Source organism: Penicillium griseofulvum (genome assembly GCF_001561935.1).
Source record: "Penicillium griseofulvum strain PG3 chromosome Unknown contig_80, whole genome shotgun sequence".
NCBI lineage: Eukaryota > Fungi > Ascomycota > Eurotiomycetes > Eurotiales > Aspergillaceae > Penicillium > Penicillium griseofulvum.
This window is the reverse complement of record NW_024467471.1, coordinates 6,406,642-6,432,360: the sequence shown is the minus strand read 5'-3', so window position 1 is coordinate 6,432,360 and position 25,719 is coordinate 6,406,642. Positions and strand designations below refer to the sequence as shown.

The window sequence follows — 25,719 nt, the reverse complement described above, 5'->3', positions numbered from 1 at the left end:
CCACAACGCAAATTTGCGGTCCACTAGAATATGCCTCTTAGAAAGGAACATCAACATGTAAACCAATGCAAAGCGTACGATGTTTCGTTTTTCTATTCCTTAAGGGAGAGATACAGTATCGTACACGGAATCGTTATGTAGGATTCTCCAACTAAGTGTGACCAGTGCTATTGATGAGCTGCGCTAAGATCCTAGCAGTTGGGCCATACAGGCTGGGTCACAGTGTACTGGTCGAGGCGATTTTAAGAAACCCCCGTAACTGAGGGCGCTAAGCGGTGGGAGAGCTCCGGAAGCGATCCGGGTACTCTCGGATTACTCCGGGATTGCTCCAGGAGCCTTCTGACAGCTCTTGGATTGCTCCAAGAGTGTCCCAAGAGTGCTCCAGGATGCTCCTGGATTACTCCGGAACTGGTCATGGAGCCTCTGGATCTAATTCAGCATATAGACTAGATAATCGTGTCCTAAGAAATGATCAATCGTATCATGGCATAATTAGGCTCCCTCTGCTCATGAAGACAATCAGGAATTAGACCCAGGCTATATAAAGTGCATTAGGTTATCAGACAGCATCATATTGGCCAGAAAGACCTCGTGTCAGGCTTTACTACCAGGAAGTCTGCGTGAAATCGATGCTTTGTTGCGTATATCTGGAGCTTATTCGCATGGGACCACTACCCCACACCTATCTCCATACGATGCTAAATAGACGTTATTGGTATTCTCTCCCAACATGATCTTGTATCTCATCTTGCAAAGTGTAACCATCGAGGGATTTGAGTGAATCAAGTATAATGTCACGTTCCTCTCGGAGACTGAGGACCAGCGTAAATTTCCAAAGAAGGGAAGAAAAGCTGACCAAGAGGTTTCATCCAAATGCAAACAAGAGATGCAAAAATTGCTCCAAGAATTTTGCTCCAACGGTATCTAAATTGTTGTTGATCAAGTAGACCAATTAAATAGTACTTTCTCCAAATTCACTACAGATGACAGGAGAACTGACTATATCTATCAAACAAATCTCGTTTCTTGTAGATTGTCTTTCATCTTTGTGCTCCAATACACTTGGAGGGAGCCTTTAGACCGACCAGGGAATCTCTGCGTGAATCTCCGATGGATAGCCGACCAGGGAAGATTATTGTGGGCCTTGAGCTTAGTTAGAAAATCGACTTCTTCCAGAGACCATGCAAGACCTTTCCGTGTGATAGGATTGCTGCACGTGCTGCTACCCTTGGCGATCGAATGCGGCCGACGGGTGACAAAGGCTTTGCTCTGCGCCCGATCAGCTGTGCGATTGCTATCCGGTGTCTCATGGACTCTGTCCGCTTTGATAGCTAGTTCCAACTCGTAGTTCTCTAACGCAACCGTATCCCTTAATGAAAATCCTGGTTCCCAAGTCGCGTCGACATCACCGTAGCCTTTCCACTTGACAAGGTATGAGACAGAGCCATGCGCATCATTTCTATGAGTGAGGATCTTTTCAATCTCATATTCGAGCTGATCGCCTTCTAGTTCATTTTCGCCCGGTTCACATAGTGGTCTATCTCCGTGTACCTGTGGTTCAAATCTGGATCCCTGATGTGGGAACCAGTCGATGATTGGTTGCGCAAGATTGTGCATGGTATCTGGATCAAATGCTCCACAATTCGATGCAGATGCTGTATCCGCTCCCATGGGCTGTGAGACACATTGGGATAGGGCGCCCTCGAATAACCAGGATACAAATTGCAATCGATCTTGTAATGACATAGCAAAGAACTGAGAACGAACAGAGGAGAAATTGGGGCTTTTGTGAGAAGTCGTTTCTCGTAAAGCACGTCGACTGAAGCCACTTTTCAAAGGTTTTTTCCGAGTATGACAGCTCTTCGTCACAGATGCAGTTTGTCGATGCGTAGCCACCAGCTCCCCTCGGAAATGTTGTCCGGAGTTCTCGGCTGGAAGTACGTTGTCGAAGGTGGAAGGTAGTACAGAGGACGTTTCCGAAATGCTTGCAGTATCAACATCCTCCTCCTCCTCCTCCTCCTCCTGGCAGGATGAAGCTTTAGTGGGAGGTGTAGCACTTGAACAAGAGGCATGATTTAGAATTTCGGGATCAATGTGCGCTGTGGTCACCCGGGTCTGTGGGGTAGAACTCCGGTGCCTATGCTCCACGGTAATAGTTTGCTGTGGAGTTCTGAACTCGGGCACGATCGACGGCAAAGGTGACTGAGCTTCAATATTCAAGCATACCTCTTTCGGCGGCCGTGCGGGAAGAGGATGTCGTTGAGCTTTATCGACATAAGTATGCATATCCGGTACATCATCTGACACCGAAGTTTGGGTGGCTGTCATTGAGATGGGGCTTGGGTAACGACAATTCAGTGCCTCTGGTTTGTCATGGAAAGGGTTCCAGGGCCGAAACGAATCCAGGCGATAAATTGTACTTGTCATCGTGCGGGAAAGGGATGTTTGGACTTGGGGATGGGTAATTCGGGGCACGCTCGTCTAACAGTGGGCTGGGGAGTGTACGGCGATTGGGGACGGGAAGGAAAGGGTTGAAGATGATGGGATAGAATCAAGGGGAAAGGGAGATTTGGATCTAAGTGTCAAGAATAGGCGATGAGGGTAGCCTTATATATACAGAATCTTGACTAGCGGAGCTCGCGAATTCACCGGTAGCCGAGATCCTACAAGCTGAAGCTGATCCGACTCATCATCATCGGCAGCAATTGTGTAGTGACAAGTACATAGCTCACTGGCAAGGCTCTCTGGCCAAAATTCATGACGAAGGCACCTCCGAATTGTTCATTGCGATCGCCATGCGCCAAGAGAACAGGGTCAGGAGCAGGATCGTGTGGTTCACGTAACAATCCACTTTTGGTCCCATGATGTAGGCAGAGACAGATATTGAAGCTGGGACTGAATGAGGTATTTTCGCCATTGGCTTGTTCAACGAGTCTATTGTTTCAGAAGGGCATCAATGGGGCGAGAAAGTTTCGGAGACCCCGACGATGACGGCAAATGCCTGCCATGGAGGTCACGGGCCAGGGTAGTAGGAGGGCGATAGAGAGATTGCACCACTGGACTCTTGCGGAAAGACCTATTATGGCTCAGGGAAGGACAGTATCTCAAGATGCCTCGAGTGTTTTTGATGTGAAAGTGAAGGTAAACGATATGCCTAAATGTGCAGGTTCGAGCTCCAGATGATAATGCCCTGGCTGCCCTTGCCCGTAGTAATTTTGACTAACAAACATTGACTCATCTCATCGTAGGCCATGGCGTGTGGTAGCTGTAGCGATGCAAATGTGGACTGGGTTGTAACAAACGCTGGCCAGAACGGCCCTGACCGTCGGTTCGAGCGGCATCTTCGGCGAGGTCATGGGTCAGGGCGCCAGGCGGCGCTGTAAGACGCCCGAATTTTTTCGAAAGCTGAAAAAAGGGGGTCAAGGAAAGGGAAGGGAACAAAGAAGAGAAAGTGCGTGGTCAACAAGAGGACGGAGAGTGATGTTTTTATAGATGGACGGCTGACAGACCGGGTGGTAAAAGCGGCCAGGGACGCGCTAGACCTAGACCGGTACCACAAGAATGCGCTATCCCGAGAAAGGCAGGGGCCGACCAGACTTGGGCAGGCGGTCGGGGGCGGCAGCGCGACGGATCAATGGGAGCCGAATGCTGCGCCCCGCTAACCGTCACATCGTATACTACTATACAGCCCTCTTTATATTATATAAAGCGTAGGATAACGTCTTTAAAGGTTATAGGCTTATATAGCTCCTTAGCCTATTTAACTTAGTAGGCTAATTTAATACTAGTAATAAAGCGTTAAATAAGTATAGTATCTAGAATAATCTAATTAAGATCTATAATAATCTATATAAGATTTCTAAAATATTCTTAGATTAAAGTCTTCTCTTACTTTAGGTTTTTATACTACTTATAGAGCTTTTTAGTTATAAAGTATTCTATAAACTACTACTTAATCTATTCCTTAAACTCCTCCTATAATATAAAGGAGGTAAGTCCTTCTTACTTATATTTCCTTCTATATATATCTAGTTATTCGCTAGCGCTTTCGATAAGCTTCCCCTTAGCTTAGAGGATCTTTACTTTATCGAAGGCTTCTATCTTTATTAGCTTCGCTAGGCCTATAAAGTAATAATCGTAGTCCTATATCTATTTATAGACTATATTATTAAGGATTATCCTTTTATAGTTAGCTATTAAACGTAAATTATTTAGAAACTTTTTACATATCTCCTTATCTAACTAGTTAAAATAGCTTACTCTCGTTTTTATTATTACTTAGAGTACTTACTAGGTTAGTTAGCTATTTCCTATAGCGGCTAAAATATTAGTAAGGCCTTTATTAATTTATATAAGTACTTCTTAATTTATATAAAGGGCTTATACCTAGCTTATTACTAAGTAGATAAGGGTATAGACTTACTAGTAGTCTATTATATTATATATTTGTAAGTATATATTCTACTCGTTAGCTTCTAGAAGGCTAAGAGCTTTAATTACTTTATTTAAGAGGGTAGCCTAGACTTAGTCTTCTATAGAGGCTTATGTTACAGAACTACCCATCACCAATCGATGGTACCCCACTGGGTGCACAGATAGGCTACCGAGAGCCAACCAATCTATCTATTAGCAGATCACGTATAGTATCTAATACTCTGGTATCCCTAGGTATTCAAGAAAGAGAAAACCTATTCACGCTTAGTAAGTAAAAGCATGACCAAGCCTAATTAGACTCCCTACTAGGAGGTTTCCAGTACGTATGTACTTTAGGGTATTAGATATTACCTATACTAGGAATCGCTATACACAGAACTAGGGATACGTGACTGTGACTCCCGCGTTAACTTAGAGAAGTATACGTAGGAGTATACAGCGACTCTAGTAGTGACTCTAGAGAGTCACACTAGGAGTAGGAATCAAAGGATATATAAGGATACTTATTTATATACTTAGTTTAGTTCTTCGTCTTTAATTATATATTGTTACTTATATTTACCTTTTAGACTACTATGACTCTTTACTTAATTATAACTTAATAATACTCACAAGTAGACTAATACCCTAGTATAGATCTACTTAGCGCTCTTACTAGTATCGTTCCTCGATCTTTTAACAAGACTTAGGCTATAGTAAGGCCTTATAGGTAATAGCTTAGTTATAACAGACCGTTAACGTTAGATATACGAGAAGTATTAAGGTAAGTATACCTAGAACCTATCTAACCTAACTATAACTAGTTAGTAGTATATAATATATTAAAGACTATCTTAAATTAAGTTTCGAGTTATAACTACCGATATATCTTAACTTAGAAAGAAAGTCCTAACTAAGCTAGTCCAGGACGATAACCCTAACTCCGATATTAAGAGGGATAATAGAATTAAAATACTAAAAGAGTAGGTAAAGACTTTATTAAGTAAACTTTAGGAGTAAAAAAAGTATAATACCTAAGTTAAGGACTATCTAGCACAGATATATACTTAAGTTACTACTTTAGCACTAGCTAGTGCTATCTAAGGGCTAGCGTTACCTAAGGCTAAGTATTTCGAAGGAAACTAAACTAAGCTTCGAGGGTTCCTTACTTAGATAGATATATACTTTAATATAAATAAAGCTAAGCTTCTATCTAAAGCTAGTAGGGTGATTTTTATATTAACCTACCTATATAGATAAGTATAGAACTAGCTTAAACTATATATCTAAGATTATTATAAGAAGGTATTAGGAGATTAGTCTACAACTACTATAGATATCTTTAATAACTATAATAACTTCTGTTAATATCTCGAGCGAACTTTCAGAGATATTAATATAACTTAAATAACTAAATATAAGCTATAGAAAGTTAGATAATAAACTAGCGTGTTAGTCTATATCTCCGAATTCTAGTAAATTATATTATATTTAGATCTACTTAACTAAGTGTATATCCTATACTTTAAGGTAGGACTTAAACTAGATATTAAGGATAAATTAGTATGAATTAATAGGCCTAAAACCTTAGACTAACTTATCGCAATTATAGTTAAGATCGATAATTGTATTAACAAACAACGATATAAATATTAAGAAATAGACTAATAGAAAAAGGGTAAAAGTTATAGATTTAACTATTTTAGTAATAGGCGCTATAATAGAGCGCCCTAAGACCTTAATCTATATAGCCTAAAGCTAATAGAATTAAACGCTACTTAGGATAAGTAAAATAAGCGTTAATAGAAGAATCTCTACTTTACGTATAGGAAACTAGGATACTATACAAAAGAATGTAAGTAGAAGAAACTATATAAGAAACAGTAATATATATAGGTAATATATAAAGAACTGCGTATAACCTAAGAAACCGAATAGGACTACCTAAAGATAGAATCTTTAGAAGATCTTTTAGTAAGATAGAGTAACCTAAGCCTAGAAGAGATATTAGCAGGTAACCTATATATTAAAGGGTTAGCCGATAAGCTATATATCGATTACCTAAGAATCGACTAGGATACTATAGAAAGCTAAGGATAGACCTAGTACGTCCCCTAGGAGCTAGACTACTCTTTAAAATAGTCTAGTAACTCCTAGGAATAAGAAGTAGGTCTCCTAGGAACGCTAGTTACGACCCCTAGAACTACTAATAGTCTAGGAATAATAAACGCGTTCCTAAAAAGCGACTAAATAACCCTAGAAATACTACTAGATAGTCTTAAGAACTATTAAAATAATAAAGAGGCTGATAATAAGCTTATAGGATATCTTAAAGGAAAGATATAGCCTAGTAGACTAGACTAGTACCTTATTAATATAATTAAGGAAGGCGACGACCTAGTAGGATACCCTTATAAAGATTCTACTTATATGTACAAAGGATATATACGATACTTAAGATATAGTAGAATAGCTAGCGTTATATACTATAATAAAATATATACTACCTACAGGTCCGGTAAGTTAGATCTTAGTATCGAACCTTAGCTACTAAGGTAGATAAAGAAGCTATAATAGAACTAAGAGTACTAAGGAGTATAGTATAATAGCTAATAGATATATAACCACTAAGGTCGCCTAATAGTATAGCTAGTAGTAACTTTACTAAGAATATATATTAAACTATATATAATCCTACTAATAAAAAAGGCTTAGACTCTTATTAACTTAAGAGTAATAAATAATTTTATAAACCCTAGGTTCTAAGAAGCCTAATAAGTCCTTACTAAACTATTATCGTATATTATCCCTATTATAGGACTCGATAGAGAAGTCCTCTCTAATAGAATAAGTAAGGAAACTATTATACTACTAATATTTATCTACAGATACCTAGAACTAATTAAGTTTAATATTCTAGAAATAAAAGAATATAATATTGTTTTAAGAGTTCTATAGCTTAGGAAGTATAACCTAAGTATTAATTAATAGTTAGGATAGATTACCTTCGATAGGTATAAGTATATAGAATAATATAATAACTATAAGACGCGTCAGAAGAAGTCTAGCTAATAGGGTAAGAATAGATAGTCTTAGAAAAAAAGGACTAGGGTATTAGTTATAGGTATTACCCTAAATACTATAGAACAGTTACCTAGTATATCTAACTAAGAACTAGTAGAATATATAATTATTAAAAACGAAAAGCTATATATAACTAGTAACGAACCTTAGATTCTAGATAAATACTAGGAGTTTACAGATATTTTTACAATACCTACTAATAGAGTATTATCTAAATATAGGCCTTTCGACCACAAAATTAATATAATAGAGGGTACTAAACCTACTTTTAAACTTATTTATTAATTATTATAGAAAGAATCCTAAATACTTAAGGAATATATTAATAAAAACCTATAGAAAGGTTATATCTAAGCCTCGAAGTTATTAGCTAGATACTTAATTATCTTTATACTAAAGAAAGATAGGAGCCTTTAACTCTATATAGACTATTAATATCTAAATTCGATTACTATTAAGGATTAATACCTATTACTTTTAATCTATAAGATATAGGATTAGATCGGAGGGGTAAAGTACTTCTTAAAATATAATATTACTAATATATATTACTATATTAGGATTAAGCTAGGCTACGAATAGAAAATAGTATTTAGAACTAAGTTTAGATACTATAAATATAAGGTTATACCTTTCGGCTTTACTAATATATTAGCTATATTCTAGCGCTTTATCTTTAAAGCGCTAGAGGAATATCTTAATATCTTTATTATTATATACCTAGATAATATCTTGGTATTCTTAGTAATCTTTAAAGATTATATTAAATATAATAAACTAGTACTATAGAAGTTAAGAGAAGTAAAGGTTACTCTTAAACTTAAGAAATATAAATTCTATATCTAAGAAACGTTATTCTTAGGATATTATATTAGCCTAGACGGACTTAAGATAGAGGAAGATAAGGTTAAGAGTATTATAGAATAGCTAATACCTAAGATTATTAAGGAAGTATAGCAATTTCTTAGTCTTATTAACTACTACTAAAAAATTATCGATAGATACGCTAGAGTAGCGTTAGGACTTTATTAATTTACTAAGAAAGACTAAAAGTTCGAATAGGATAAAGTAGTAGAAGGATTATTCTAGTAATTTAAATAACTCTTTAGCTAAGGAATAATTATAGCTATATTTAGCTATAATAAACTAATTATTATAGAAATAGATATATTAGACTATACCTTAGGGGCTAGACTAATATAATTAAGACTAGATAGGAAGTACTAACTAGTTGTATTCTAATTAAAGAAAATAATACCCGCGGAACTTAACTATAATATATATAATAAGGAACTATTAGCTATAGTATTAGTATTCTAAGTCTAGAGAGTATATTTAGAAGGAGTAAAATATATAGTAATAGTTAAGTCCGATTATAAGAACCTTACCTTTTTTACTATTATAAAGGTTCTTATATAACGATAAGTATAATAGGCAGAGACCCTTATATAATACGATTTTAGAATCGAATATTATAAAGGAATAGAAAATAGCTAAGTAGATACGTTAAGCTGATAACTAGACTATAAGCTAGGTACTAAAGTAGCAGAACCTGTAGTATTAAAGTAGAACTCAGATAGTACTATCTTATATAACAGATAATTACTAGCTGTAATAGTAGAGGTCGAAGATAGTAACCTACTATAATAAATCAAGAAAGAACTAGAAATAGATATAATTAATTAACTCCTTAGAGAAAATGATAAGCTTATTAAAGATAAAAGTGGTTTATTCTACCTATATAGATTAATCTATATCCTAATTAAACTCTAGGAGGAAGTGATTAAAAAATATTATAATAACCTTACCTACAGATATATAGGAATAGAAAAGATAGTAGAATATATTTCGCGAAATTATTATTTTTTAAATATAAACCGTAAGGTTAGATTCTATATTTAAAGCTGTGATATATACTAGAGGAATAAGCCTATATAATACGTACCCTACGGAGAATTATAGTTATCTAAGATACTAACCACTCTATAGGAGTAGATTACTATAGACTTTATTATAAAGCTACTAGTCTTAGAAGGATACGATATAATTATAGTTATAGTCGATAGGCTTACTAAGTATGCCTATATAATTCTAACTATAGAAACTATTAATATAAATTAAATAGCGAATATAGTCCTATAATATATAGTTGTAAACTACGGACTACTAGCTAAGATTATATTAGATAGAGATAAGTTATTTATATTAAATATATAGTAATCTTTTATAGATTAAATAGATATTAAGCTTAGACTCTCTATAGTATACTACCTATAAACTAATAGTTAAACTAAAAGAGTAAACTAGACCTTAAAGTAGTACCTATAATACTACGTAAACTACTAGTAAGACAACTAGGTAGGACTACTACTAATAGTATAACTAGTGTATAATAATACTATTTACTCTATAACCTAAGAATTACTATTCTTTACTAATTATAGATATAATCCTATGGTTTATAGATAACTAATTAGTAAAGCAGCTATAGTAGAATTAGTAAGACTAAAGGCTAACGGGCTAAAATAGTTATATCTGTAACTATCTAAAGATATCGACTTTATTAGTCTACGAATAAAGAAGTATTATAACTAAAAATACGAAAAGGGACCTAACCTAAAAAAGGGAGAGAAGGTTTATCTTTTATACTATAATATTAAAACTAAGCGACCTAGTAATAAATTAGACTACCTATAGTTAGGACTATTTAAGATTAAAGAAAAATTAAGATTAGTTAATTATTACTTAAAGCTACTAGAAAGTATATAAAAACTCTATCTAGTATTCTATATCTTATTACTCGAACCTATACTAAATAATACTAAACTTATAATAAATATAGAAATCGAAGAAAAAACTAAAAACGAATATAAGGTCAAAGAAATCCTAGAAATAAAACGAATAAGTAGAAAGCCTTACTACTTAGTAAGATAGAAGGGGTATAATACCTCTAAAGATATATAGGAACTTATTAAGAACCTAAAGGGCTACCCCTAGCTAGTTTAATAGTACTACTAGAAGAATTACTAACTAGGAAAGATAAATCTATCCCTTCTAAGATAGAAGGGGATAGGGGACTAAATATCTAGGTTAGAGTAGGATTCTCTAATATAGCGGTAAGAATCTAAGTATTATACTTATCGGTAAGATAATCTAGCTTAGCGAGGTCCTTAGTACTAAGAGGATCTTTAGTATCTAACTACTTTATTAGTACAGAATCGTAATCTAATATCCGATTATTCTAGGAACGTAAGAATTAGTACTATTTACGTAAATGTATTATTTTTATTATTATATCTATTTACTGCCTTTTAGCCTAGGTAAGCTCTTTATTAATTTTCTGCTACTTATATAATACCTTTTACTACTTAGTTTCGCTATAGAACCTTTTAGTATATTTTCGACCCCGGTAAGTATATTTAGTATAGTTACGGTACTTAGGATCCGCTATATAGGAAATACTATAGAAAAAGTAATATTTATAAGGGTATTTAGTAACTAAACCGTTTGTTAGAATTAATCGATATTAAGTAAGTCTATTTTATTTACGAGTCGCGTTATTAACTAGTATAGTATAAAGGGTATATAACTAGAGAATAAGAAAAAAGGGAAAAAGAAAAATAACTAATATTACTTACTTAAGGGGTAGTCGATAGCTTTAAAGGGCTTTAAGGACAAAACCCTAGGGGAGGGGGAGATAATATTACAGAACTACCCGTTACTAATCGATAGTACCCTACTAGGTATATAGATAGGCTACTAAGAGCTAACTAATCTATCTGTTAGCAGATTACGTATAGTATCTAATACTCTAGTATCCCTAGGTATTTAGGAAAGAGAAAACCTATTTATACTTAGTAAGTAAAAGTATAACTAAGCCTAATTAGACTCCCTACTAGGAGGTTTCCGGTACGTATATACTTTAGGGTATTAGATATTACCTATACTAGGAATCGCTATATATAGAACTAGGGATACGTGACCGTGACTCCCGCGTCGACTTAGAGAAGTATACGTAGGAGTATATAGCGACTCCAGCGGTGACTTTAGGGAGTCACGCTAGGAGTAGGAATCGAAGGATATATAAGGATACTTATTTATATACTTAGTTCAGTTCTTCGTCTTTAATCATACATTATTACTTATATTTACCTTTTGGACTACTGTGACTCTTTACTTAATTATAACTTAACAACACTCACGAGCAGACCAATACCCCGGTATAGATCTACTCAGCGCTCTCACTAGTATCGTTCCTCGATCTCTCAACAGGACTTAGGCTACAGTAAGGCCTTGCAGGCAATAGCTCAGTTGCGACAGACCGTTGACGTTGGATACACGAGGAGTATTAAGGCAAGTATACCCGGAACCCATCTAACCTAACTGTGACCAGTTAGCAGTGCGTAACAGCTTACTATAGTTATTTAGATATTCTTTTAAGGTATTCTTTATCTAAGAGGATATAATTAGGTTCTATTAACTATATTCCTCTTATTAGTTTAGGAGGCTATTTTTATAATAGCGCTTAGATACGGATCTAGCTATATCTTACTTAATATTAGTATAAGATAGGTTAAATCTAATCTATATAGATTAATTTACCCTACTTTTTAAAAGATTTTCGTTTCTTTTTCCTCGTATTTAAAGCCTTTTCCTTTTCCTATATCTTATTAGAAGTGCTTATTAACTCCTTTTTTCTTCTATTTCTTCCCTAGTATCTATAAAATAGAAGTTAGATTCTAAAGGGCTAGTTTCTTAGGATTTTTAGTATACCCCCTCTTCCTAGGTATAAATAGAGAAAGACAGTTACTATATTATAGACTTCTAATCTATTTATAGTAATTTAAGTCCGCTAGATCGAGGTTAGGATAGGATAAGAGGGTTTTTATATTACTATTATCCCTTTTCGGGTCTTTTATAACACTATTCTCGTGCCTCCCTAGGCTAATTATAGAAGATAGCCTATACTAATATACTATTAGATATGATTTAGAGAATAATCGCATAGTTTATATAGACTAGGTATGCTAATAGCTAAATACTATACATTACAGGGGCTAAAGTGCCCTATATATACAAGTACAGACCTACTTAGGTCCGTACGGGTCTACGTAGGCGCTATTAGTATAGATTATATTATAGAAAGACTTCTAGGATTATAATAGGAAACTACTATATTTCGACCTTAAATCTATAAATAAAGTATAAAATTATAGCTAGGTTATCTATTTTAATTATCAGAAGGATATATTATTAATTAAGATAAGAGGTTAATATTGTTAAAAAGGTAGAAGTATAGTTTAGTTAGAAATATAGGAGAAGAGCTTAGTCGAAAATACACAAGAAGAGCTTGGTCGAAAATGCAGTTATTATTTTCAGTCTATTCCGTATTGGGAATTTCGGACCAAACGCTAACCTAATTAGGAATTTCGGACCAAACCATCTAATGCAGTTCGAAAACTTCAACATCCCACCATAAATTTAATAAAATAGACAAAAATAAACAGATTTCACATGTCAATTCAGAATAAATAAAAGGGGGCAGAAATAAAAAATATAAAAATAGTAAATATCATTCTATAGAGGGTACCATATACACCGGTTTTTAACTAGTAGATTGGCTAGATTTGAAAGAGCGTAGTTGCTGAGATCTTTGCTGATATAGCCCACATGCCGGGTAATGCCTGTGGCGTCTGGCCGGCCTACTGAACCAGTGACCCAGACTGGCCCAACAGCGGCGAGATCGATATTATCGAAGGCGTCAATATGCAGAAAACTCCCATCATCACCCTGCATTCTGGGAAGGACTGCGTAGTCACAAATACAGGCTCTGCAGCTGGCTCAGTCCTTGTCAATCCCAATTGTGACAGCAGTACCTCCTCTGGCGGTTGTTCCCAGACGTCGACAAATACCCATGCCTACGGGGACGGCTTCAACGCGATTGATGGAGGTGTGTACACAATGCAATGGAGAACGAGCGCAATTTCGGTTTGGCTATTCCCCCGTAACAGTATCCCGGCGGACATCACACCTGGGGCTCCAGAACCAACCATTTGGGCACGCCGTTGACCCGGTTCCTGGCCTCGGGCTGCGACTTTGGCTCACTTCAAAAGTAACGACATTATATTCAACACAAATCTGTGTGGCTGGGCATAAGATACGAAATCCATTGGTGTGATAAGGGTTGTACTAACAAGCACTAGTGCAAGCGTGTGGGCATCAACTCCCGAGTGCAGTGCGAAGGCTGCTACCTGTAAGGAATTTGTGGCCCAGAACCCATCGGCTTTTTCGGATGCGTATTGGTTGATCAACTCTGTCAAGGTATATGGATGGAGCAGTCCTGCCAAATAGGGCCTCACTCTTATGGGTATGATGCTCCCACCAGGTAAAAATCAGGTTAAGCCACAGCTAGGTCTATATAACCTATACCTACAATATGAGGTCCAACCAACTTGCCTTTTCGTGTAGATCATGCAGAGATCATTAGCATTCATAGCCTAATGGAGAAGAGATCAAGATGATTGATTGATCCGGGGAAAAGAAGGAGAGAGAGGAAGAGAAGCTATCTGCTAGCAGCCATGACAAACAGGGTCACATCAGGTGATCACAACATAGCCTAGCATTGATCGAAGATCAAGCACCCTTCTTCTTGACAGATCGCCATTCCATGAGTAAACTTCCAATCAACGTCGCACATGTCAACCCAACAGCCAAATACCACGTCTCACTCAGGCTTTTACCAATATCCTCAAGAACTTCCATGGATCTATGTGCTGGGGCCTGTTTTATGATATCCGTCAACCCGTTGTCTTGGATTGTTGAAGGTTCAATGTTTGGGACTACGCGGACTAGATTAGTCGCGAGTTGATTCATGAAAATGACCTGAGCAATAGCAATAAACACGGCAGGACCAAAGTTCTGTGCGAAAAGCACGATAGATAGTCCAAGTGAGGCGTCTTCGACAGGTAGCACAGTCTGTACAGCAGTGATTGGTGTGTTGAAAGCTACTCCACTCGCAAAGCCGGATACCCCGGAGTACATGATAAGCTGAGCGAAACTAGTTTTGACTCCGAAAGTTGTAATCAATCCCGCGAAAATCGGCATCGCCACCGAGGAGAAGAGCATGAATGGCGTATAGTAGCCGATTGTACTAGTTCCCGATCCGCAAAGTAACATTCCGATAGTAGCACCGACAACTATAGGGATCATCACATAGCCGCTTTCGCTAGGAGAATACCCTCGTACAATCTGATAGTAGGTAGGCAAGTACTACTCGAGCACATTGATAGCGCTATTAGTGCAGAGGCCGAAAATTGCGCCGGCAATAACGCTGCGGTTCTTCAAGATACGCGGTGGTAAAGCAGCAGCATAACCTAGTCGATGTTGATTGTATCAGAAGGCGGCTGTGAGAACTGCAAATGTAACGAGAGGACCAATAACTTTGCCGTTATCCCAAGGATACTTGGTACCGGCCCAAGAAAACGCGATAAAAAGACTGGTCAGCGCTGGAATAAAGAGTAGGTTACTCAGTAAATCGAGCCTGGCTATTTTCTCTCCAAACCCAATACTTGTGTCGCCAGGACTTAGATCCGAAAATAGAAAAAAGGTCATTAGAAGCGAAATACCTCCGATAGGTAGGTTGATCCAGAAACACCACCGCCAACCAAGTGATTGAGTTAGGGCTCCACCAACAATAGGAGCAGCAATAATAGCTAAGCTTTCGACGCCACCTAGAACTCCGCAGAAGAGAGGTCGTCGTCGAAGTGGCAGGATATACGTAAGAATGGTATATAACCCGCCGAGGATACCTGCAAAGCCCACTCCGGTCACAGCCCTCCCAGCGACAAACATAGCGGATGTTGTAGCTGTGGAACAGAGCACAGATCCCACCAAGAATATAGCATTGGCGAGCATAAACACGCGCTTGACGGAGAAGAGCTTATACATCTTGCCAAACATGAATTGAAAGGCGCAGGTACAGAGTCGAAATCCCGACGAGTACCAGCCAACATCAGCCACAGTGTGGAAGTCATCGGTAATACTAGAAGCCAAAAAGTGGTCAGCTTATAGAACATTGCACGTCTTTATTTTAACCTCGTACCTGGGCACAGCGGTAGCAACGATATTAGTGTCAAGTCCACCAAGGATAAGCAAGGCCGTCATAGTGAGGATGATGAGCCAGAACTTCAAGCCAGTGGGATATTCTTTTTCTTAGTTCCCCTAACTGAGTGAGTTTCAGAATTCCTGGTATCATGGCCTTCCCCCGCCTTGATGCCATCATTCGCTTTGTTGTTCCCTACCGCCACACTATCGAGGCAACAGAGTTGGATGTCATCGCCCGGGACGCTCGTCATCGTTTGCGCTGTCATTTCACATCGTGAGAAAACAAGAGTGCACAAACCAACCCAGGAGCCTATTGTCACAGTCAAATCCCTCATGTCACAGTCGCCTAACCCAATTAGGAAGAGTACACCTTGACGCCCAATTTAATACGGGTATCATTTATGTAATATGGTATCGCCATAGTAAAAAAAACACAGCCCCCAAATAACTCCAGCCACAGAGTACTTCCATGATTTGCGCTATGACCGGTCCCATATTTATTCATCCGATCCCCCATGCCTCCATTAGATCACCTGATTTATATAGGGCTAATTTACTAGCCCGCAAATGGGCTGGGTTTTAGGCCCGGTCCTTAGGCCAACCGGTGGGGCCTAGGGTAGAAGCCCATTGGGCTTTAGTGGGGGCCCAATGGGCCCCAAACAGTACAAACATGCCTAGAATTTAGGTGCAAGTAAAGTTGAACCTCCTTTTTCTATTTTTTAAATTACGCTTCGTTTTACCCCTGTTTCTAGGCCTTGTCCCTGGGGTAATATTCTATTTATTTAAATGATTTAGAGCTTATAATTAGTTAGTTCTTAACATCACGTTTAAAAAAAACGCGAAAAAACGCGTTTTTGAAGAAAGTTTAAAAACTACAGAGGTTCACTAGAAAGTCGTAGTACTCCCATCTTAGTCTAAGATATATATGAGATCTCAAAACATCAATATCAATACTTTTTACGATATCTCGTCTTCTACTTATCGGATCTTATTTAAAATAGAGATATATACTAATATGGCTACTATAATTTGATACTCTAGATTTAAACTTTATATAATTAGTAGAAATGTTGTAATAAAGCGATTACAGAGCCCAATTTATTAGATATCGATGGGCTTTGAAGTTTAGGCCCACAGCCCACTGCGGGTTGGACTTTGCGGAAGTCTACATAATCCTATAAAATTATATCCAACTAAAATTAATAAACCTGCAATATTAACAAACAAACCTATTGAAAATAAAACAGATACTATAGGATTTCTACAACTTATAGTAAGTATACTAATAAAATATGACGAAAGGTGGGTTTTTGTATAGTTTGCAACCCCCCGGGGGCGATTTTTATCAAATCATGGAAGTACTCTGTGGCTGGAGTTATCTGGGGGCTGTGTTTTTTTACTATGGCGATACCATATTGAATGATATATACATACTCGTATTGAAGCCTTGGGACCCTTGTTCGATGATGTGATCGCCTAGTCACCTGACGTGATATCAGTAGAATCTTCCAAGGTTGGAAGGTCTCACTTTTCCCCCAAATTACGTTATATCGATATTTCCTTTTTTTAAATTTAGAGATAGTACCTGCGCAAGGGGCTCCTGAGCCAGTCAGACCAGTTCTTACCGAATCACACCTTGGAAAGACCTCATCTGCCTACTCACAGTATTATACAGATATACGACTCAATATCTTTCTTGGATCGTACATACAGTGGCATTTTATTAGTATTTACATTTCAAGAGATGTATGTACTTCTACTCTCGACCTTTCTGTTTATACCGTCTACCTAGTCCTAGTAGTGTACTTCGTACACTCCACCCGAGTAGCCTGAGGAGCTTTGAATGTAAAGTCCTACCGACAGAAAGCAAGTGCGTGTTGGGCCTTCCAAGTACTGGGGTGCAAATACTAATGAAATATGACTTGTATGTTTAATGAAATATGACTTGTATGTTGCAACGTCTCTATACGGTCGAAGGAGACCGTCGGTAAGCGTCGGTCAGCGTCAGTGGAAAAATTCATAGTATCCAGATCAACAGACATATTACGCTAAAGAACTGTTTTACTACGACAAAGAGACCCCGGGAGCCCCAAATACCCAATCCCTGGATGTACGGTCCGCACCCATGGATATCAATAGAGTGTAGTAATGTTACTGTATTGTACGGAGTATGTATGTGTGAGCGAGATTATTACTGCGGTATGGCTACCTAGGTAGCGCCCACGGGTGCTATAAGACGTGTCTGTACCCCTGTACAAGTTTACTGTATTGCTGCTGAGTAGAGTCCCATCTCAGCTTACTATTCCTTTCTCATAAGCGTATCCACTATGAGATATTCCTAGAGGCAAAAAAAATGCCGTAAAGTCGCGATATTAGTAGAATCTAGTCTCTAGTCTCACGACAACAACCAGGGTTACCTGACTGTCTCAAATTGAGCAATAATATTTCAATCGACTAAACATTAAGCCTAAGGCGACACGGCCCAATGCACCCAAGATTGGTCTTACGACTTGGTCACTGTATGGAAACAACTACTAGTAAATATCATATCTGTGGTAACATGCTAAATATCTGCAGACACGTTTGAGTGTCGCTGGTTTATCAGCCATACGTCTCTAGTGAACCATCACTACCCGTTGTGGCAATCCGTGGATATCACCATCCAGAAGTTGACGCCAGGGACTACCGACCGACACCTGCCTAGCACAACACCACCTTTTGAGCACGGGGCGTCTTATGAACAGCACAATGCAACAGCTGGTCTTTCCGTCCAATCTCTAGGCCTCGATGATACTGGAAGTGGGTTCATACATGCATTGTTATCATCAGCGACTTCGGCCCCACTCGGCAGATGTAGAGCCGCAAAACTGATTATACCTCGCCGCCGAGGCTATATCGTGCGATCTGATATCGTTCCTTTGCGCATTTCTGGCTCTTCAAACCTCATCAAAGTGAGTTCTTTCGCGGCTCCCCAGCAGTGGTTCTCGGGAAGGCGGTAATGGAAACCGACTTCTCCCGCCTCCCAAACGTCTTCGCTATTGCAGCAGGAGGCATCATCATCGATGTTCACGAGTCGATAAATGATGTCGCTGCAGATCTAGATGCTTTCGAGAAGGAGGTGCGGAATCGACTATCGTTCCCCTGGGTGTTGGAAAAGCGACAACCAAGACAGACATTGGTATTTGTGGGGAATTATTGGTGGTATCCGACATACGGGGGTACAGGACGAAATCACTATTCAGTTGCAAAAGCCCTCGATATCAATTTGGTGGTTCTGGATGCCCCAGGGTGCTGGCTGGCGGATCCGAAGCATGCAGATCTGCGTGGCACTTTCCTTCCCTGTGACTTGACTCGGGATGATGGCCTTTGCTATAGGATCATCGAGACTTTAAGTCACTACAAGGGAGGAACCGATGGGATTGTTACCTTTAAGTAAAGTGAACGTCACGGATATCCTCAAAGTGAGCGTGCCACGTCTCATACCCGACCATTCCAAGGCTCTTCAAGTCATCAATGAACATATTTAGTGTCAGTTGTGGCTTGCAGGATTTGCCTTTATCCTCACGCACCCATCGTACGGTCGTCTTGTAGAGCTCTTCCGCCTCCTTAGATCTCCACTCCATAAACCATGCGAGGCGTTGACATTGCACCCTTTGATAATTCATCTCCCCCGATAGCCAGGCGATGTTGTGACTGAGAATCCCCGACATCGGATTAGAAGGCTCCTCATCTCTCTCATAGAAATTCAACAGGATAGGTAACTGGCGGTCTCGCTTCTTTTCAGAGTCCAGTGTGTAGATAGGAAAGTAAACCATCCAGACTTCGTGGATTTGTCTTGGATCAGGATACATGGGGAAGCCCGCATGTATCATCTTTCCAATACAGTAGTCAACCCGATAAATGGAATAGACATCATCGCTGCATTGGGAAAGAGTCCTTTTGGCGTTGCCAGCAATTGTGCCTGTTTCGTGGAAGTTATTTCGGTGTGTTTCTGACAACCACTCTTGTGTATGCATTTGTCAGCCTCTCTTCTGTTTATCGTCATTCGAGACCTTACGAATGATAATCCATAGCCTGCGGGGCAGTTCGACAGGGCATGCGAAAGTGATGTGGCGACATCCCTCAAATCCTTGAATCTCATTCAGAGAATTTCTCTAGTTCGTTTGCTTAACAGGTAACGTCTCAGAAAAGTCCAAGTCCAGCCATTCAATTATGGGACCAGGAACTTCCTGGCTGCGAGTCCGGACGATATCTGGTATTTGGTTGTTGTCGGACGGCTTGGTCTGACTTCTTGTGATCGGCATGATTATGCCTGAGGATGTGCGTGAGTTGGTGAGTTGGTGAACTTATTTATGGCTGCAGAACCTACCTAGGCGAGAGTCGTGGCTGACTAATTCACAACTTTACCGGGAAAGGATATGACAGCAGAATGGGCAAGATGGGCTTCATATGTGACTTTCTTCTCCTTATTAGGTAGGTGCATTGAAAAGTCAAATAATATAAGGCCAGCTGCTTGGTTACTTGAATATACCTATTATAAGTCACAAAATTTGTCTCTTTATTTAATAACGTCTCTAAAAATAGTTAGTATTAGGCCTCACTTCTTACGCTCTAAATATATTCCTGTCCAACAGTAGGGAAAAGGGGATGAAGTCTGCATTACAAGGTCTTGGAAAGAGAGGGGGCGGTACGTTAGCTTAACTCAACAGCCCCAGCCCCCCCCCCCTAAAAAAAATATGGATGGGTCCACGGGTGGACCAGTGGGTGGACGGCCATCCATGCTTACCTAAGATGCTGTCCCGACCTCCCGAGGTCGGGAGAAGGTGACGACCGGACCTGGTTCCGGTTGGCCAGCAGTTTATCTCGGAATGTACGGAGTACGGAGACGGACGCGCATAATCAGTACAGTTACATTAGGTGCATATGTACCCCTAAACTTCTATTATTGAAATGCCCAGGCATTTAACATCACTAGTATTTATACCGGATTCCACAGGTTTCACATATTCAGGTAAAATTAACCCATCCTAGCCAAGAGTCGGACATGTGTTGCATGTTGCCATCAAGCCAACCAAGAAATAAGTCATGATCATCGAAATTCACACCGTCAAGCAAGGTGGCATCATCAATCGCTTTATCACTCGTTCCAGTATCTTCTATCACAGAGGATACCACTTCGACGGATAGGACTTGATCCAAGACATGGCGAATTGCCTTCTGACCCTGCTGTGCGACACGGTAGTTACCATCATGGGGGTTAATGATAGTGTCCAGATATGCTGCAAAAAGGGTCAAATTTTGAATAATCTCTGAGCGAGGAAACCCCAGAAAACGGCTTGTCACTGTCGACCGGGATCTACGCAGTAATTCTGCACAGAGCACACCGGCGGAAGGGAGTCCTGGTAAGCACACCTATTATGTGTTTAATATTTCAGCGTTGCAGCCTTCTATCACAAAGACAAATATGCTCAACTTACGTTCAACCCAATATCTTTGATAGGTTGTCTATTGCGAGTCTTCTCGGAAATCATAGTGACCAATGCTTTGAGTATCTCCCGAGCGATACTAATAATTGCCTCGGGCTGGGTCTGGGTGCGTTTACCGAGGGTCCTGTAGAGCAGGAAATCGTTATGCAGAAATTCTATATGAATTTCGAAAAGGAGATCATATTCTACCCTGGAAAGAACCACCCCGTCAATATGAGGTTTCCAATGGAGGAATTCTGGCAGTCCTTGTCGTAACTGCCGCGATTCGCGTGAAAGCTCCCTGGGAACGTCAGTCATGACCTAGATCTGGCAGGAAATTGAACTGTCAGCGTACTCGACCCTTTGACTGAGATTCTCGAGTTGGCAACTTAGTGAAAGTTCCAAGACCTTCTCACGGAGGACGCTAGTGATCAAGGCAATCCGTGGCCACGTGCCCTTCATCAAGCTTGATTCCAGATTCCATCCGCTCTTCTCATCCAATCGAGCGATTGCCGCATCCCGAACAACTGAGTCGGCGAAAATTTCCTCAACGCTCAAGTCAAGTGGCATTTGAATATCACAGTACCGCCAGCTGATAAGTGGCGGGCGACCCAAGAAAGTGGCAAGCACTTTGTCTGTTGAATAGGCCGCGACCATGGTTCTTTTTCGCATCTCAGAAAGAAAGAATGGAGCATTTGTGCTAGAATCCTGATGAAGCCCGAGTGCAAATACTGTCGTCGATAAATCTCCTAACTTCCTCCATGGTCTAAAGTCTAAGAACTCCGTTAGACAACGATAGCAGGCAAAGAACGGGACAACAGACCACTTTCACCATAGACTATTGCCAAAAGTGTCACTTGATGTAACAGCAGCCAGCCAACAATATCGTTCACAATTCCCGTGCTATCGCAGAATTGAAGACATATGTCTCCTACAGCAGTAGCAGTTATAGCTAGACTCTTCGGATCCATCGTATTCTGACGCATGAAGATGGGGTCGCCGTGAGGGACCCAGTCCGTAGCTAGACCTGTTAGAGTAAGCAGCATCCCAATCACCTCCCATCTTCCGGCAGCAGCGGACTGGAAGTCCTCCCATGTCATTGAAGGGTACACCTCAAGTGCCCGGCTATGCGTTTCAAAGAGTCTCTTAGACAGGAACAAGGCGCGTTGGTTTGTGTCCATACCCTCAGTTTCTAGGGAGTTCCACATCTTTTCCACGATAGTAAAAATCATATTCGTAATTGGCCAGCCAAGGCTCCATCCCTTCCATATCTTGAATCGAGCGGTGACCACATCTCTATAAAATGGGAGGTCCTCTAGAAGCCCTAAGACCCGAGCACCGAGGTTGATCCGCTTTTGGTCAATGGGAAAGCTATCATGACCTGTGAGGGATGGGGAGCCAACAAGGAGTTCACTTTTCGTATCTGTAAACGCATCGGAGTAACTGGTTTGCCCCAGGAATCCTGGAGCCGAGACTGATGCTTTTTTCCGCGTCCAGATATCGCTTTCATTCTGCAGTGGACCGATGCTACTGGGAGGCTCTGATTGGCAAACCACGCGGCGTTTTTTGTTGGGCCGTATTGCATCGAAGGGCTGTGTCAATGGTGCCGGGTGATACGTACAATGAAGACCGCGGCGCTCACAACGTCCACAAATGGGACTTAAATGATCGCATCGCAACTTTGAGGTACGGCATGGCTCACAGGATGCTAATTGACCATTACGGCGGGGAGTTGCCATTTCATGAATACCCAGTATGAGAGGGTGGATAGCGGTCAAAAGGCAACCCACCTATGTAGGTCGTTGTCGGGGCTCGGTCCTCGGAACTCGGAGTTGGATGACTAAAGGTTCCCCAGTCCCGAGATCCGTCGGAGTACTCCGTAAAGATGTACAGTACACTATAGACTATGTAGGGTGGTAGCTCATGGATTTGTGCGGTACTCCCGTCACGACATCGACAACCGCAAGGAAGAGGGAGCCTCTGCTTATACCGTTGGTAAGGCCCGCCGCGATGGTAAGCTCATTCAACATGTTCGGCTTATGCGGCCACTGCATCCTGGGCGCTGCAAAATGGTGGACTATGGAGAAGATAATCACATACCGTATGCGAATTCAAGCCTGAAAAAGCACCATGAGACTAATGGGGCTCGCCTGATGGTATATCCGGATACAATGACGATAAGACCAATGCCGACTAATCTTTTGTCGGTCTCACCTCCGATCATAGGAGCGGGGGCTTGCAAGTTGCCAAAAAGGAGAGCGTTAGCGGGTATTGATTCAACCTTCATTGTGTTATACTGCCTGCGTAGCCATTGGGGTATTCTTTTAGCTCCTTAGCGAAGACGAAGATGCGCGTTCCCGTGCTGCATAGAAGAAGAGCCAAGAGGCAGTAAATAAATTGGATTGCCTCTACTGTGTCTTTGAGGGCTAGCTGGTCTAAATCCCAGTCATGAGGCTTTGGGGACAGGCTGCTGAGCTGATAATCACTTTAGAGCCATTTGAGTATTTAAATAGTAAACGCATAACACCTAGAATTCATCCATATCTACGAAAGCGTGGATAGTGCGGTATTGTCAATCCGCTCTAAATGTTCCACGTCCAACGCCTTGTTAATTTCAATGTCACTCTCCACAGGAACCTCCCTGGGATAGAATTCAACCTTGCCACCACCCTGAATAACCTTCGTGCGGTCTAAGAGAAGGCGAGCCCGAATATAGGGATCCAGTTTCCAGTAGTTAACGCGCAGTCGCTCGGCTAGATACGCTCTTTCTCTTTCGATTGATTGCAGTTTCGTCGTGTCCTTTGATTTCGCCGCACTGATCCACCTAGACGTAGCAGCCAGGAACTCTTCACCAATAGCTTGCCGCTCGCCTTTCAGCGCGTCCCGTGTCGTAGTATCATCCATCTTTGAGTTCTCAGAAGAACTGGGCTCAACATATTGATATGACCACTTCTCATCCCCGCCCATCTCTTCCACGATGTGCTCCCGGGGGATGAACTTCTCGAGATCGGCGACACTATTTGTAAACTCGACCTTCGCAGCAATTTCAGGATCCATCCATCCGCGAATGAGCCGCCAAATCCCTACAAAATTCCAACAGTGAGTCCAAAAAGAAAGGGAAGCGATAGGACAGAGATATTTGACCACGAAAATGAGTAACTTACCGGAAAAGGCCCACGGGGCATTATGGATAAGCATAATTCCCAAACATTCAGGATAGTTGGCCTCGAAACACCTGAGAATGAATTTCACAGGTGGATATTCCTATCCAATTGAAAAAAAAAGGGTTAGACGTGCTAAGGACGAGAGTGATACTCAGTGGATAAACACTGTGACATACCATATTAGAGAGTCCAAATCCTGTCATATCAAATAGAACAGCCTAGCCTGGAGTCAGCGACACCGTTTTACCTTGCCGCGCTTGAACAAACCACTTACTGCAGTCTCGACTGGATGAGCTAATGTGAGTCGTACTGATTCGATTACATGCACAATATATCGCTCCAAAGATTCTTCACTCTGGGCCCCAGGCTTGTGTAGGCGGACTCTCACCACCACGATTGGGCGACCAACTCTATCAACGCCATGCACGTAACTCTTTCCTATTCGCATTTGAGACAAAAAGTCGTTTCCGGCTTTCTGTTCACTTGTGCTGGATTGGTTTTCGGTTTGCTTAAGGGCATGAAGTTCTCCCTTTGCCATCACATCTTCATCTACTTGCATCTCCTTCACTCGCCACACAACTGCTCCCATCATCATTGCAAACGACTTTGAGACATCCCATTTGCGAGCACGGAGAAATCGCAGAAGCACAGCATCCGGGTGCTCGTGTTTGAGAGTGTTAAGTACTCCCGTACGAAGCTCAGTAGGTGTGATCTCGGAGAGGGCTTTCTTGATTGCGTTGGATTCAGTTACTCCAGCCCCCATTTCTTCGAGATCTTTCATAATACTTTGGTAATATGGGGTGTTTGGCGTGGGGATAGCCTTTTCGGAGACGTTGCTCTGTGTGCGGCCAAGAAGCGACAACTGCCTTTGGGGTTGAGGTAAATGAAAATGCTGGGCGCAGCCATTGGCAGGATCATTGCTTAAGGATGTTTCGCCTGCCTTGAGTAGAACGGACCAAAGTCTTTGTAATTTGGCCTTCTCATCCTTGGTTATGTTGCCCAAGAAGCCGGATTTGGGGCTGTTAGAAGCCATTTTTCCCAGCAGACCTAGACGTGATCTGTAAAGAATGGGGTTGAAGTCGAGCTCGATTGAATAAACTGTCTAGATCGCGGGGTATTCCTTGGTCTTAGCAAACAAGGAAAAAATGTCTAAAGTGCATCGAGTGTGGAAGCTATAAATCTAGCGCGTAGATGATCATCGCAAATCCACATGAAACCCCTCATACCCCAGATTCTGCCTCGGTCCCCAAAACAAGCTGGGGAACAGAGCTAACTAGCTAGCCCCTCTTTGTGAGGTTGTGTCGATCGCAGTTATCGCAGTGATCACAGCGGTGACATGGTCCAAATTGCCTGTTGAGTTTCAGGAAGATTTCACAAGAGGGGAAAGCCTCGGGCCGTCGGTCGCAAATAGTTCTATACGCATGTGGTAAAAAGGACCAATAATGGGATGTAGTGGAGTCTCACATCATTTTCCGAGAAGTAGGACGAAC

At 40.6% G+C, this 25,719-nt stretch overlaps 5 protein-coding genes across 5 annotated transcripts; 1 reads left to right on the top strand and 4 right to left on the bottom strand.

Annotated features, from left to right (window-relative positions):
* Positions 1-1,008: 1,008 nt before the first annotated feature.
* PGRI_032770 (chromo domain-containing protein) lies at positions 1,009-2,328 on the bottom strand (the record flags this gene model as incomplete). Its single annotated transcript, XM_040790990.1, has 1 exon — positions 1,009-2,328. One exon carries the CDS (start codon positions 2,326-2,328, stop codon positions 1,009-1,011), a length of 1,320 nt encoding a protein of 439 aa, XP_040647943.1.
* An 11,802-nt stretch (positions 2,329-14,130) lies between these two features.
* PGRI_032760 (Major facilitator superfamily domain, general substrate transporter) lies at positions 14,131-15,660 on the bottom strand (the record flags this gene model as incomplete). The annotated part of the gene is made up of 3 exons (XM_040790989.1): positions 14,131-14,693; positions 15,123-15,538; positions 15,599-15,660. 3 exons carry the CDS (start codon positions 15,658-15,660, stop codon positions 14,131-14,133), a joined length of 1,041 nt encoding a protein of 346 aa, XP_040647942.1.
* Positions 15,661-18,085: 2,425 nt separating this feature from the next.
* PGRI_032750 (uncharacterized protein) lies at positions 18,086-19,036 on the top strand (the record flags this gene model as incomplete). The annotated part of the gene is made up of 3 exons (XM_040790988.1): positions 18,086-18,119; positions 18,178-18,399; positions 18,576-19,036. 3 exons carry the CDS (start codon positions 18,086-18,088, stop codon positions 19,034-19,036), a joined length of 717 nt encoding a protein of 238 aa, XP_040647941.1.
* A 1,571-nt stretch (positions 19,037-20,607) lies between these two features.
* PGRI_032740 (fungal specific transcription factor domain-containing protein) lies at positions 20,608-22,650 on the bottom strand (the record flags this gene model as incomplete). Its single annotated transcript, XM_040790987.1, has 5 exons — positions 20,608-21,012; positions 21,078-21,366; positions 21,421-21,838; positions 21,889-22,568; positions 22,619-22,650. 5 exons carry the CDS (start codon positions 22,648-22,650, stop codon positions 20,608-20,610), a joined length of 1,824 nt encoding a protein of 607 aa, XP_040647940.1.
* A 959-nt stretch (positions 22,651-23,609) lies between these two features.
* PGRI_032730 (CRAL-TRIO domain-containing protein) lies at positions 23,610-25,262 on the bottom strand (the record flags this gene model as incomplete). The annotated part of the gene is made up of 4 exons (XM_040790986.1): positions 23,610-24,148; positions 24,230-24,329; positions 24,406-24,447; positions 24,504-25,262. 4 exons carry the CDS (start codon positions 25,260-25,262, stop codon positions 23,610-23,612), a joined length of 1,440 nt encoding a protein of 479 aa, XP_040647939.1.
* Between the last annotated feature and the right edge of the window lie 457 nt (positions 25,263-25,719).